General features: G+C 37.7%; 1 protein-coding gene across 1 annotated transcript; it reads right to left on the reverse strand.

Annotated features, from left to right (window-relative positions):
• Nucleotides 1-517: 517 nt before the first annotated feature.
• On the reverse strand, nucleotides 518-1,136 carry LOC127566289 (uncharacterized). Its single transcript, XM_052008305.1, has 2 exons — nucleotides 1,042-1,136; nucleotides 518-974 (listed from the first exon to the last, which is right to left on the reverse strand). The coding sequence occupies exons 1-2, from the start codon at nucleotides 1,097-1,099 to the stop codon at nucleotides 619-621; spliced, it is 414 nt and encodes a 137-aa protein (XP_051864265.1). The 5' UTR covers nucleotides 1,100-1,136; the 3' UTR covers nucleotides 518-618.
• Nucleotides 1,137-12,987: the final 11,851 nt, after the last annotated feature.

Below are 12,987 nucleotides of genomic sequence, written 5' to 3' on the forward strand. Positions count from 1 at the left end.
ACTTTTAACTTACCAGACAGAACTCCACGACGAAGGCCTTCATGATGTTGTTGCTGTTGGTGATGATGATGTTGATGATGACGATGATTTTAATGATGATGATAATAATGATTGTTTATATACCTTATAGGGTATATACTTTTGTTTGGTTGTTCACATACACACACATTGTCATAATTATTATTGTTTTGCACAAGGTTTTATTGTGGCTTGTTATTATGTATGAGATTATATTTGCATTATTTATTTATTTATATATATTTTTTTTTTTTAATTTTTGTGTTTCACGTTGGATATACCCTTTAATGCCTAGGGCAAGAATGGTAAACAAAACAAAGCAAACCAAAAAAAAAAATAGCGCAAAAAAAAATAAGTGCCAAATTACAATTGATATTTCTCTTTACTTTTCGTTATCTTTTTCGTTTCTTATTATTTTATATGTATGGCAACTAAATTGTTTTTAATATATTGACGGCAAATGCAAATCTTTTTGCTTTTTATTTGGGCTTTTACCCCTTTTACTATTGCCTCTGTGCACAACTATTGTATGACCTTTTAACTTTAAACAAACTTATTTTTGTCATACTATTATTCACAAACTTGCACTACACATCTTCACTAGCACTGGCACTGGCATTGCACTGCTGCTGATGCTGCTGCTGCTGAGTGGAGACGGCGAACGATAGAAGCGGCAAACGAGAGAAGTGACGATTCTGGTACAAGAGCCTTGCGCGGCTCGGCACAGTGGTGCAAGAGTGATCTGCCCAGAGATGCACTGCACTTCACTGTTGTTGCATTTTTTTGGTTCTGCAGGCGGCAGACCAGAAATATAAAAAGCTTCCGGCACGAAATAGTCGGCCTCCGCTGACTAACATGCGCCGGAATTGTGGAATTCAAATCCACTATAGGTGTAGAATTTTGTCTATCCGTATTATTTAATAACAAAAATGACGGCTTAGACGAATTTTCACAATCTACATATGAGAAAAAATTCGAAGTTAGGACCAATGTAAAATTTCATTATTTCATAGAAATAATTACCTTTGCGTAGCAAGCGTAACGAGCTGGTGTATTTATTTTGCTCAAAGCAAAAAAGCATCGATGGATGCTGATGATAATGACAGATTATGTATTTCTTCTTTTCTGGTGATGCATGTGTTTTATATTTGTTTTATTAAAACACCATCAACCAAGAATGTCCAATAAGAAAAGAATGAGAGCTGTCGTTGCCAAAGTGACAAAGCTCGTCTCCTTCTCCTACGATCTTTCGCTAGACAATTCACCACGGAGGAAAATTTAATTTGCAGAGGTGTATTGTCCCTTTATCGTGCCATGGTTTGTGTCTTCGCTAACTTTGCGCGGCAAATTTAAAATCTCAAGGAGAAAGAGATTTTACGCACAATTTTGTCATTTGCGACCATTAAAAATTTAAAAGAACTAACTAGTTGCCCAACTAGTTTTCTTAAAAATGTTACCAAGGAAGTTCCACAATTGGCTACGTAACTAAACTATACGGGGAACAAGAAATTACCATAAATGATAGAAACTCTATTTATCCAGAACGAGCACATAAACCATGTTATTGCTTCTTTATGGTCGTTCCTGTTGCCAAGATGACTACGAGGCCTATATTTAATAACAAACGGATACTCAACAGGTTACGGAATTGGAACCGTATTCCCTTTCGTTCAAAATTATTCAAGTTTTTTAATTATGACAAAATATAAATTTTAGTTACTTTTTTTTTACTTGAAAATTTTCGGCTTTCGCCTTGAACTTAGGACCGACTAGCTCGTGATCAACCACTGTGCACACGAAACCCTTCTCCACTTCAGTCCTCCAAGGTCTCATTTGATACTACTACCAAGATCTGTACCAATGACGGCTCCATGCAGGCTTACGCCAAACACTTCTAAGCACACCATTGTACCTTCCTACTCACTAAAGTTACAAAATTTATATTACAAGTAATATAAATCATCTACTTTAGCGGTAATGTATAGGTATACAACTTTAAGCGCCATCCATTTTTAAGGGCTATTTGCTTCGGCAGGTGAGTTGTTACACACTCCTTAGCGGATTTCGACTTCCATGATCACCGTCCTGCTGTTTTAAGCAACCAACGCCTTTCATGGTTTCTGAATGAGTTGTTAATTTGGGCACCACAACATTCCGTTTGGTTCATCCCACAGCGCCAGTTCTGCTTACCAAAAGTGGCCCACTGGGCACATTATATCATAACCTTAAACTTCATATCAAGAAAGTTAAGGTTCTTACCCATTTTAAAGTTTGAGAATAAGTTAAGATCGTTTCGACCCTAAGGCCTCTAATCATTCTCTTTACCAGATAAGATTATTTTATACAACAGTTAAATGCACCAGCTATCCTGAGGGAAACTTCGGAAGGAACCAGCTACTAGATGGTTCGATTGGTCTTTCGCCCCTATACTCAATTCTGACAATCGATTTGCATGTCAGAACTGTTTCGGTCTTCCATCAGGGTTTCCCCTGACTTCAAGTATAGTTCACCATCTTTCGGGTCACAGCATATATGCTCAAGGTACGTTCCAGTTAGAAGCATAAATAATATAAATATTATTATACATAACTATATAGAACACCCCGGGATTGCGTTAATTAACTGTAAATAGTTAAAAAACTAATCCCAATAATAGTCAAGTTAATTACGCTATTAGGTTTATATCCCAATAACTTGCACATATGTTAGACTCCTTGGTCCGTGTTTCAAGACGGGTCTCGAAGGTATCCTGAATCTTTCGCATTGTTAATCATACACGTGCTTATAATAAACATAAAAATCAATGATAATCATGCCATTTATATAATTCCGAAAAATTAACGCACTGTACTCATATAATCTATCAGCACTTTATCTATTTTTGAAATTTATTTTATGTTAATTTAAATAAACTCTTATCAAAATTGTTTGATAAATTCCATACATGCTAATAAATTACAATGTCCTTATATGGTTTTCCATATGCACCAGACATCGTCAAGGGTGGCAAATTTCGACACTCAACTCACACCCATAAATTTTTGAGTGCCGGTGCTACTTAGCACTCGCAAACCGAGTAAGAGATACACACTTACTCAAAATCATGCGAGTGCTGCGAGTATGAGTCATTGTCATACTCAGGCCTTTCTTGCACTTGCTTATTCGGCACCCGATCATTTTAGGCACTCGGCTTGTACACACTTGTGTCTTGCCGGTGGTTGTTCTTCGTGCACCCGATCATTTTAGACACTCGGCTTGTTGACACTTGTGTCTTGCCGGTGGTTGTTCTCCGTGCAACCGATCATTTTTGCACTCATGACGAAATGGCTTGTGTCTTATGAGTATCTGTTCAAATTCTGAAAAACACCCAAGTGTCTTACTCAGATACCCAAGTGTCTTGCTCAGATACCCAAGTGTTTTGCTCAGACACCCAAGTGTTTTGCTCAGACACTCGAGTATTTGATCAAACACTTGGGTGTTTTTCCCCCACCCCTATTGATGCTTGTGTGTCGCGGCTCGCGGTTAGATTTTATGACTTTTGCTTTGTGAATGATTTTTGCGTGTTTTAACTTTTACAAATGATCAAAGAAAATAACAGATGGTTTTTCCTGAAATTTATGGAAATTGTACAAATATGCAAAATACCCTTTTGCAATTATATAAGCATTTACAATAGTGTAATAAACAGGTAATAAAATTTCTGATTTTCCGGTTATTGATGAATATAAAAAACCCAAGAACTCATAAAACAGGTAAAATTTCACTTTATAAAACCCGGATTTTCCAAAACTGATTAGTTGTATTTTTACTTGTTTTGTTTCTTATCAATATATTAGAATTCTTTAAAATTAAAATTTGATTTTTATTAATTATATAAGACATCAAATAAATACACTACACAAAGCCAAAAAATAGTTTTCGAATTTAAATTTTCAAGAAATAAAATGAGTGCAAGAACAGCGCACCAGCAATAACAAGAACAATACAAAAAGCCGACGGCATTTCTTGCATCTCAATATACATACACACAAACGTACATATGTATGTACATACATACAATCGTGCCGGTCCACTCATAATTTTTTACCAAGTGTATCGGATACACTTACCCATAACCACCGGCACCGGCTTTACCCGAGTGCATAGAATCACCGATCGCAAATTGCCGAGTATGCCTCGGCACTCGCACTCACGATGGCCCATTTGACCACAGCGCCGACAGACATCGTGCTTGGCCCTGCAGTCCTTATGGTCAAAGCCCAGGCAACGGAAGCAGTTCAGAACCGGGTTGAAGTTCCTCAAGCGGAAAGAAAACCACTTGTTATAGCAGCGGCCAACATCGAGCAGAGTTTGCATGGCCATGCCATCGCCCTCTAACACAACATTGACCGATGCTGACCCACCAGTCATAGGCCATGGCTTGCTCACCATACGGACGCCCTTCTTGAAGGCCTCAAGAGACATACTGTCCTTGAGGTTCATCTCGTAAAGATCACTCATGAACTCGTCAGGAGTAATCTGCGAGTGAACGTCCGTCACCACAATTTTAGGCCCTAGTTTAACATTCACACTCACTTCAAGCCCCTCCTCTTTGAATTTCGTGTTTCCTGTGATCACTTTCCGCTCTGCAAAGGATGGAGTGCGAATAATAGCACCACCATCCCGAAGAGGACGAACCTTGTGCACCCGTACACCCAGGGTTGGCCCTACCTCCTTCACCACCTGATCAACCACTTCTTTTGAGGTCTTCGCAGTCTTGCTGCGGACCACGAGGGACCCATGGGTCTACTGGCTTGGGTTTCGGAGTCTCCGGGGTAGACGGCGTTGCCGACTTTGGACCGCCTTTGGCAACTGGTGCACGCAGCGGAGCACCCCCACTAACCGGCGCTGGCGCTCGGAAAGGGTCATTAGAGTGGCCACTACTCGAATGAGTGCGAGCCTCCTCCAACCGTCCTCGGAGACGCTCATTTTCCGCCATCTGCGAAAACAGCAGCGTCTCCATTTCCGCTAGGTAGTCAACTACACTAACCAGCGCATTGCCTTGCATTCCGCAATCAGCAAATACGAGCGTGAGCACGTCCTTGCTGATCGCCTTCATTTTGTCTACTGGGCTTCCCCTTGCGCATCTTTGGTCCTGGCTTGCTCAATGGAGCAACCAACGCCTCTGCTGCCTTTTCAGCCACCCTAAACTCTTCAAGCATACTCCCCAAATGAGCACATCGGTGTCGAATCTGCAGACACCAGATTCTCCTCAGCCACACTAAGCACGTTAGTAGCGGCGCTGACACCACCACTAGCGGCTCCCAGACACTCTTTACCTAACCCAGCATCATCTAAAGAAGCTGCCTTCTTCAGCTTCTTCGCTGACGCCGATCCCCCCTTCCGCTTAACCTTCCCGTCAGCCACCGAAGGAGGTCGTCCATCGACGGACCTCTCCCCCAGCTCCAACGGCCGGCTTGCACGCTGGCATCCAAGACTTTTGTGCAAGTCTTAAAAAACACACAACTGTACTCACCAGAAAGTAGGTCACACGAAATTAATCTGCTTTAAGAGCGCTTAAAACAAGCACACGCACGCACACACTCGCAACGACGCGCGACGATTTTCCCACGCTACTCACACGCACACAGCGAACGAGAAGCACAAAGCGCACACGCGAAAATTTACCGCTACTCGAAAGACAACAAATAACTGTTATCGCAAAAACACTACGAAATGCAGGCACCCCTCAGCACGTCTGTTCAGCTCAACAGTTGAAACCAGACTGAGTAGATAGGGACAGTAGGAATCTCGTTAATCCATTCATGCGCGTCACTAATTAGATGACGAGGCATTTGGCTATTTTTTTTTTTTTTTTTCCGCAGTTTTCCCTTAAGAAGGTCATAGTTACTCCCGCCGTTGACCCGTGCTTACTTGAATTTCTTCACTTTGACATTCAGAGCACTGGGCAGAAATCACATTGTGTCAACACCCGCTAGGTCCATCACATTGCCTTGTTTTAATTAGACAGTCGGATTCCCCAAGTCCGTGCCAGTTCTGAATTGATTGTTAATTGATAATCGTTATAATTTAAAAAAACTAACTAGTTGCCCAACTAGTTTTCTTAAAAATGTTACCAAGAAAGTTCCACAATTGGCTACGTAACTAAACTATACGGGGAACAAGAAATTACCATAAATGATAGAAAGTCTATTTACCCAGAACGAGCACATAAACCATGTTATTGCTTCTTTATGGTCGTTCCTGTTGCCAGGATGACCACGAGGCCTATATTTAATAACAAACGGATACTCAACAGGTTACGGAATTGGAACCGTATTCCCTTTCGTTCAAAATTATTCAAGTTTTTTAATTATGACAAAATATAAATTTTAGTTACTTTTTTTTACTTGAAAATTTTCGGCTTTCGCCTTGAACTTAGGACCGACTAACTCGTGATCAACCACTGTGCACACGAAACCCTTCTCCACTTCAGTCCTCCAAGGTCTCATTCGATTATTTGCTACTACCACCAAGATCTGTACCAATGACGGCTCCATGCAGGCTTACGCCAAACACTTCTAAGCACACCATAGCACCTTCCTACTCACTTAAGTTTCAAAATATATATTACAAGTAATATAAATCATCTACTTTAGCGGTAATGTATAGGTATACAACTTAAGCGCCATCCATTTTTTCCGTCGGTACCATCCGCAAACTCCAAGGAAACCTCGTACTTGTTTTAAGTTTTTGGGTGTGGGCCAATTTTGGACACAGGATATTTTCTCTGGATCTGGAGAAATTCCATCGCTTCCAATAACGTATCCTAAATAGTTTACTGTTGTAACACAAAATTTGCTTTTGGAAATATTTAATGTGAGATTAGCCTTTTTAAATTGATCAGCTATACGCACTAATACTGCCAAATGTGACTCAAAATCTCCTGAAACAATACATAAGTCATCAAGATAACCAAAAACACAATAACGTAAGTCTGGTGGAATTAAGTCATCCATCAATCGACACATTGTGGATGGAGCATTACATAACCCAAAAGGCATGACTCTAAACTGAAACAGCGAACGACCGGGAACAGTAAAAGCTGTTAACGGTTTGGCTTCATCAGACAACTCAATTTGCCAATAAGCGTCTTTAAGATCCAACTTCGTAATTAAGTTAGCTTTTGGTAAACGAGCAAATATTCCTTCTGTAAAGGATAAGCATCCTTTTTCGTTACTTCGTTAAGTTTTCGCGCATCAAGACATAACCGGACCTTATTTGGTTTCACCACAAGACGAATAGGTGAGCTCCATGCTGACTGTGACGGTTCAATGACTCCTAGCTCTAACATACGATCAATCTCTTTGTACATCAACTTCTCTACAGCTGGACTAATTGGATAGTTTTCGTTGCTTCACCGCTTTAGCATCAGAAATATCTATATGATGTTTAATTAACGCAGTTCGTCCGAGACCTTGCTTTTCGAAATTCGGAAATAATGCTTTGACCGCTTCCAGTTGACGAGATTGTAATTTGGACAATGGATAGTGATCTTCAAATTCGATATTTTCAGTTTCTTCTTCAGAAATAGAGCTAATAATTCCAGGTGCTAATGCAAAAATACGCCAAAAATCTATGCCAAGAATTAATCGCTGAGCTATAGAAGGTATGACATACAAGTCAATATCTTCTTGCTGCTTATTATATTGCATGCTCACTCTCAGAATTCCGAGTACCTGATGTGGTTTGGCATCTGCGGTACGCACTTGCAATTTAATGGGTTTAAAATTTGGTAAATCAGAAAAATTTTCTAATGCTAGCGACGATCCAATGCAACTAATGTTGGCTCCGGTGTCGAGCAAACCAAATTCGCTAAAAGTTAGGAACGCGACTTTCGCGTAACTACGTCGATCCGACTCATTTTGAAAAATTGTTGAGATAACCAGTTCCTTTTGTTTCTTTATTTTTCTATAATATTTTCGCATACGTAAGGTATTACGACGGCTCTTAACTAAATGTGTTCTAAAAATTCTATCTCTTACTAAATTATAATTCCTTAATCTTTCATGGTAAGGTAAAAATCTTAACATCGTGAGTTCATCACCGATGTATCCTTCATTTTCTCTAATCTTAGGTTCAATTTTATTATCTATCTCTACTGTCGGGACATCATTCCTGCATTGAATGCCCCGGATTGACGGTTTTCCTACCTCTGTTTACAGGTTTGACAATTCGGCTTGTATACCTGAGGAGTACCGCATCCGTAACAAAAAACTCTACGCTCATTTAAGCAATTCTCCCAGATGTGTCCGGGATTTCACAGTTCCAACAAACTAATTTAGAAGCAGTTCCTCGCTTTAATTCAGCTATCTCTGCCTCGACCTCAGAACTAGACTCTTCTTCGAGAGCAGTTTCTTCAACAGCATAAACTCGAGAAGTTTCTTTGGCCTTAAAAAGATACTGACCGATTCTTTCCAACTTCCTGTAGAATATTTTCGCGTTTTTGTACCAGACGACGTAAAGCGGATATAGATGAGACTTTCTCAAACAATAACCTGTCTTTCATATCTGTTAGCAGATTACCTTGAATCATTTCTACGAATTCGTCTTCTGGAAAACTGACCGACAACTTATCCATAGCTTACATATATTTTCATAAAACGAATCAAAAGATTCGCCAACTTTTTGTTTACGAGCTCTTATCTGTTCTCGAAGTTCAGTGACAGAACGGCTCTCGCGATATTGCTCTCTTAACTCTTCACAAAACTCTTCCCATGTGAAGGTTTGAACTCTTCGATGGAAACGCCAAAACCAACGACTGGCTTTTTCATTCAGTAATAAGTGAATATGTTTGTTCAATAATTGAAAATCATTGTTTAAGTTTTCTCGAGTGAGAATGTTCACTCTATACAAAAATCCTTCAACCGATAAACCTTCCGACGAACCATCAAAACGAACACCCCACTTTTTGTAACATATCAGCAATTTTATGTGTAGTCAATAGTGGACCCAAATTGGTGTTACGTGAGCTTCTCTGGCTGGACGATAACCCTTCCACGGTTTAATCTGCTGCTGCTGCAGTTGCTACTATCAAACCTGAACTATTCATAGAAGCGATTACTCGACTCACCGTTTCTCTTACGATTGATTCTATATCTGGTTCTGGAGTTTGTATATTACGACGACCATTATTTGGTCTCGAAGGCTGTGCTGGTCTAAATGGTCTTCCTCTTCTTCTATGTGCATTTCCCCTTTCATAAGCAGGCACTTTTGGTCTGGCCCCTGATGTTGGGCGTACTACGAAGTGGAGAATTCCTCTCAGTACTTGTACTGTGATCAACATTACTTCTCGCTTCTTCATCGGCCGCCGACAACGCTTGCGCGGCGTCAAATTGACGTTGCAATGAACGTGTAACGATTTGCGAGACTACGGGTGGATTTGGTTGCGTAGACAATTGCGATTGCTGTTTTGGCATTAGGCGAATGATTTCCTACAACCACTTTCCATTCGTTATGACTAACCTTTTTCAAACAACTTGGGACACTCTTTAATACTTTTGATTCGATTTTCTAGACAATTTTTGTGAAACACATGACCACAATTAGTTATCGCACAAGGTTGTGTATGCGACATGTGTTCACTGCAAATATGACAAATATTTTCAGCCGCTTCTGCTGGTGGCAGTGGCTGAGGTTCTTCAAAACTACGTGTAACGGGCATATTTCAAATTTAGATTTCCATCGACATTTTTGAGAGACATAAATAAAAAGGAGTTTAAACTTTGTTCCGACTCAACAGTGGAGGATTATTAATATGGGCTATTGAAACTAAACTTTGTCATTTTTGATACCTGATTACATCGAAGGCTTCCTATGCATATACTATTGTATTCCAGAAGAAAGCGGAGTTACAATCGATCTTCATCAATGCGATACCAAAAAAGAGCAAAAGTTACTAGAAACTAATAAATTATTTGAACTATTAAGCAATCTCAATACCGATAATTTTGGTCGATAATATTCAAAGATTCAAATATTCGAATTCCGAAAATGTATAAAGAGGTATTACTTAAATTGCTCCAACAATTTATAAGACCTAGCGAAAACAAACGAGCTTGGTATTGAAGGATGTAAGGCTCTCGATAATCGATAACAGAATTACACAAGATAATCCTTAAAAGATGCAAAGTGCGATTCGGTCGAGTAATTTCACATACGTAAGATTAGTCAAAGTCCAGAATCAAAGACACTTTACTCCTTCTGCCCTACTTCCATCAAAGTAGGCCAACAACAACCTGTATCGGATCTTCCGATGCTGTTATAAGTTTCACGATGCTAAAGTTGTTGCGGCCCCACGTTGGGCGCCAAAAAATTTATGTGACGTTGCCAGTCTCACGTTGGGCGTACCAAAAATTCCTAAGAATAGTCAGCCCCGGATGTGAGAAGACGGTTGCAAATATCATTCACGACCATCTCGCGTGCAAGCATATAGCGGAGCGGGACCCTTTGAACCCTTAGCTCTTTCGGGATTGTGAGGTGGGTTTTTGCTATGCTTTACACAAAGCCACGAAAACTTAATTATTATAGAGTCCCTCCTGATTCTAAAAAAAAAAAAACAAAACACATGAGTCGATCCTCTTGTCAATAATCTAATCCGACTCGAATCTACAATACGACTCGATCTGAATACTGCCAATATCTAATAAACAATAAAACAAATGCAGGCACACTGTTGAAATTCGGACAAAATTTAAGAAAAGCAGGGGTGGTCTTATAAGATGTTAACTGCCACACCCTGGTCTATACCCACCCAACCATGGTCATAAGAAGAAACGGTTTTTATGACCCCAAAACTATTACAACTCCCCCTTTATTTTATGCTCCCATGTCTCCGGAAATCAGAACAAAATCTAGAATTTTATTATTAAAGTCCAATGACTCAAAGTTAACATCAGTATTTATTTTATAACAAAAGCAAAACCATTGGTTCAAAATGAATTAGAATTATGACGTATAATTATTTCCATAATTTTCTTTATAGGGCAGTTATTTTAATCCAATACAATATTTTTTTTTTTATTAGCAACGGCTACTGCTCATTTACAATAATAACCTAAAAAGAAGCAGATGTAATGACTATATATTTAATAAACAATCAATAATTCATAAGCAACAAATTTTGGCAACTATTTTTGGATGCGCGCTTTAGTAAACAGATTAAGAGTTTTTCTATTAAATTTACTATTTTTATCTAAATCTTTATTTTCTCTCAAATCGTTATTTTTTTGTATTTTTTAATACTTTTTTATTTATTTTGTTGTATTATGAAACTTTTTTTATTTATTAATTATTTTAAATATTTATTTTTTTTTTTATTTATTGATTTTTAATATCTCCACCACTTTTAAAATTTTTATTTATTTATTTTTTTTAAAGTTAATTATTTGCAATATTTTAATCATATTTAAACAAAAAGAATTGTATTGAATTTATTTTTTTTTTTGTTTAATATTTTTACATCATATTAATATTATTTTATTGTATTTTATTATTGATCATATTTATTATTTAATTTTTATTTATTTTATTTATAAGTTTCATTATTTTATTTTTAATTGTTATTACTTTATTTATTTACTTTTTTATTTTATTTATCCAAATTTAATAGTGACTTTTATTTATTAATTTTAAAATCATTTTTTTTTGTTTATTTAATTTTTATATATTTAAATTTTTATCAAATTTAATATTGACTTTTTTATTTATTTTGTTTTAATTCATATTTAATATTTATTTTTACTTATTATTTTTCTCTATTTATTTATAATATTTAATTTTGATGTTCATTTATTTACTTGTAAATCATATTTAACCCACTGTGCTGTACAAAAACAATAATAATCAGTAACAATATAGGCGGAAGCAAATCAGTACTAAAAAAGGTATAGGCCTGACCCAAAAGTTAGGGTATCAGCCGACAGCTCATATGCTGTTTGAAGCTTTCGCAACTGCGAAGAAGTATGAAAAATACAATGCAAGCAAAACTGTGGGCAGCTGCTGCGTGGCCGAACAGGCACCAACATATGTAGGTATGTATGTAATTACATATGTACGAATATTTATGTTATACAAACTTCTTTTATGTATTTTTATTTCGGACACTCGGACTTTTAACTTACCAGACAGAACTCCACGACGAAGGCCTTCATGATGTTGTTGCTGTTGGTGATGATGATGTTGATGATGACGATGATTTTAATGATGATGATAATAATGATTGTTTATATACCTTATAGGGTATATACTTTTGTTTGGTTGTTCACATACACACACATTGTCATAATTATTATTGTTTTGCACAAGGTTTTATTGTGGCTTGTTATTATGTATGAGATTATATTTGCATTATTTATTTATTTATATATATATATTTTTTTTTAAATTTTGTGTTTCACGTTGGATATACCCTTTAATGCCCTAGGGCAAGAATGGTAAACAAAACAAAGCAAACCAAAAAAAAAATAGCGCAAAAAAAAAATAAGTGCCAAATTACAATTGATATTTCTCTTTACTTTTCGTTATCTTTTCGTTTCTTATTATTTATATGTATGGCAACTAAATTGTTTTAATATATTGACGGCAAATGCAAATCTTTTTGCTTTTTTATTTGGGCTTTTACCCCTTTTACTATTGCCTCTGTGCACAACTATTGTATGACCTTTTAACTTTAAACAAACTTATTTTTGTCATACTATTATTCACAAACTTGCACTACACATCTTCACTAGCACTGGCACTGGCATTGCACTGCTGCTGATGCTGCTGCTGCTGAGTGGAGACGGCGAACGATAGAAGCGGCAAACGAGAGAAGTGACGATTCTGGTACAAGAGCCTTGCGCGGCTCGGCACAGTGGTGCAAGAGTGATCTGCCCAGAGATGCACTGCACTTCACTGTTGTTGCATTTTTTTGGTTCTGCAGGCGGCAGA

The sequence above is a fragment of the Drosophila albomicans genome, unplaced genomic scaffold (assembly GCF_009650485.2).
Source record: "Drosophila albomicans strain 15112-1751.03 unplaced genomic scaffold, ASM965048v2 utg000161l_pilon, whole genome shotgun sequence".
Taxonomy (NCBI): Eukaryota; Metazoa; Arthropoda; class Insecta; order Diptera; family Drosophilidae; genus Drosophila; species Drosophila albomicans.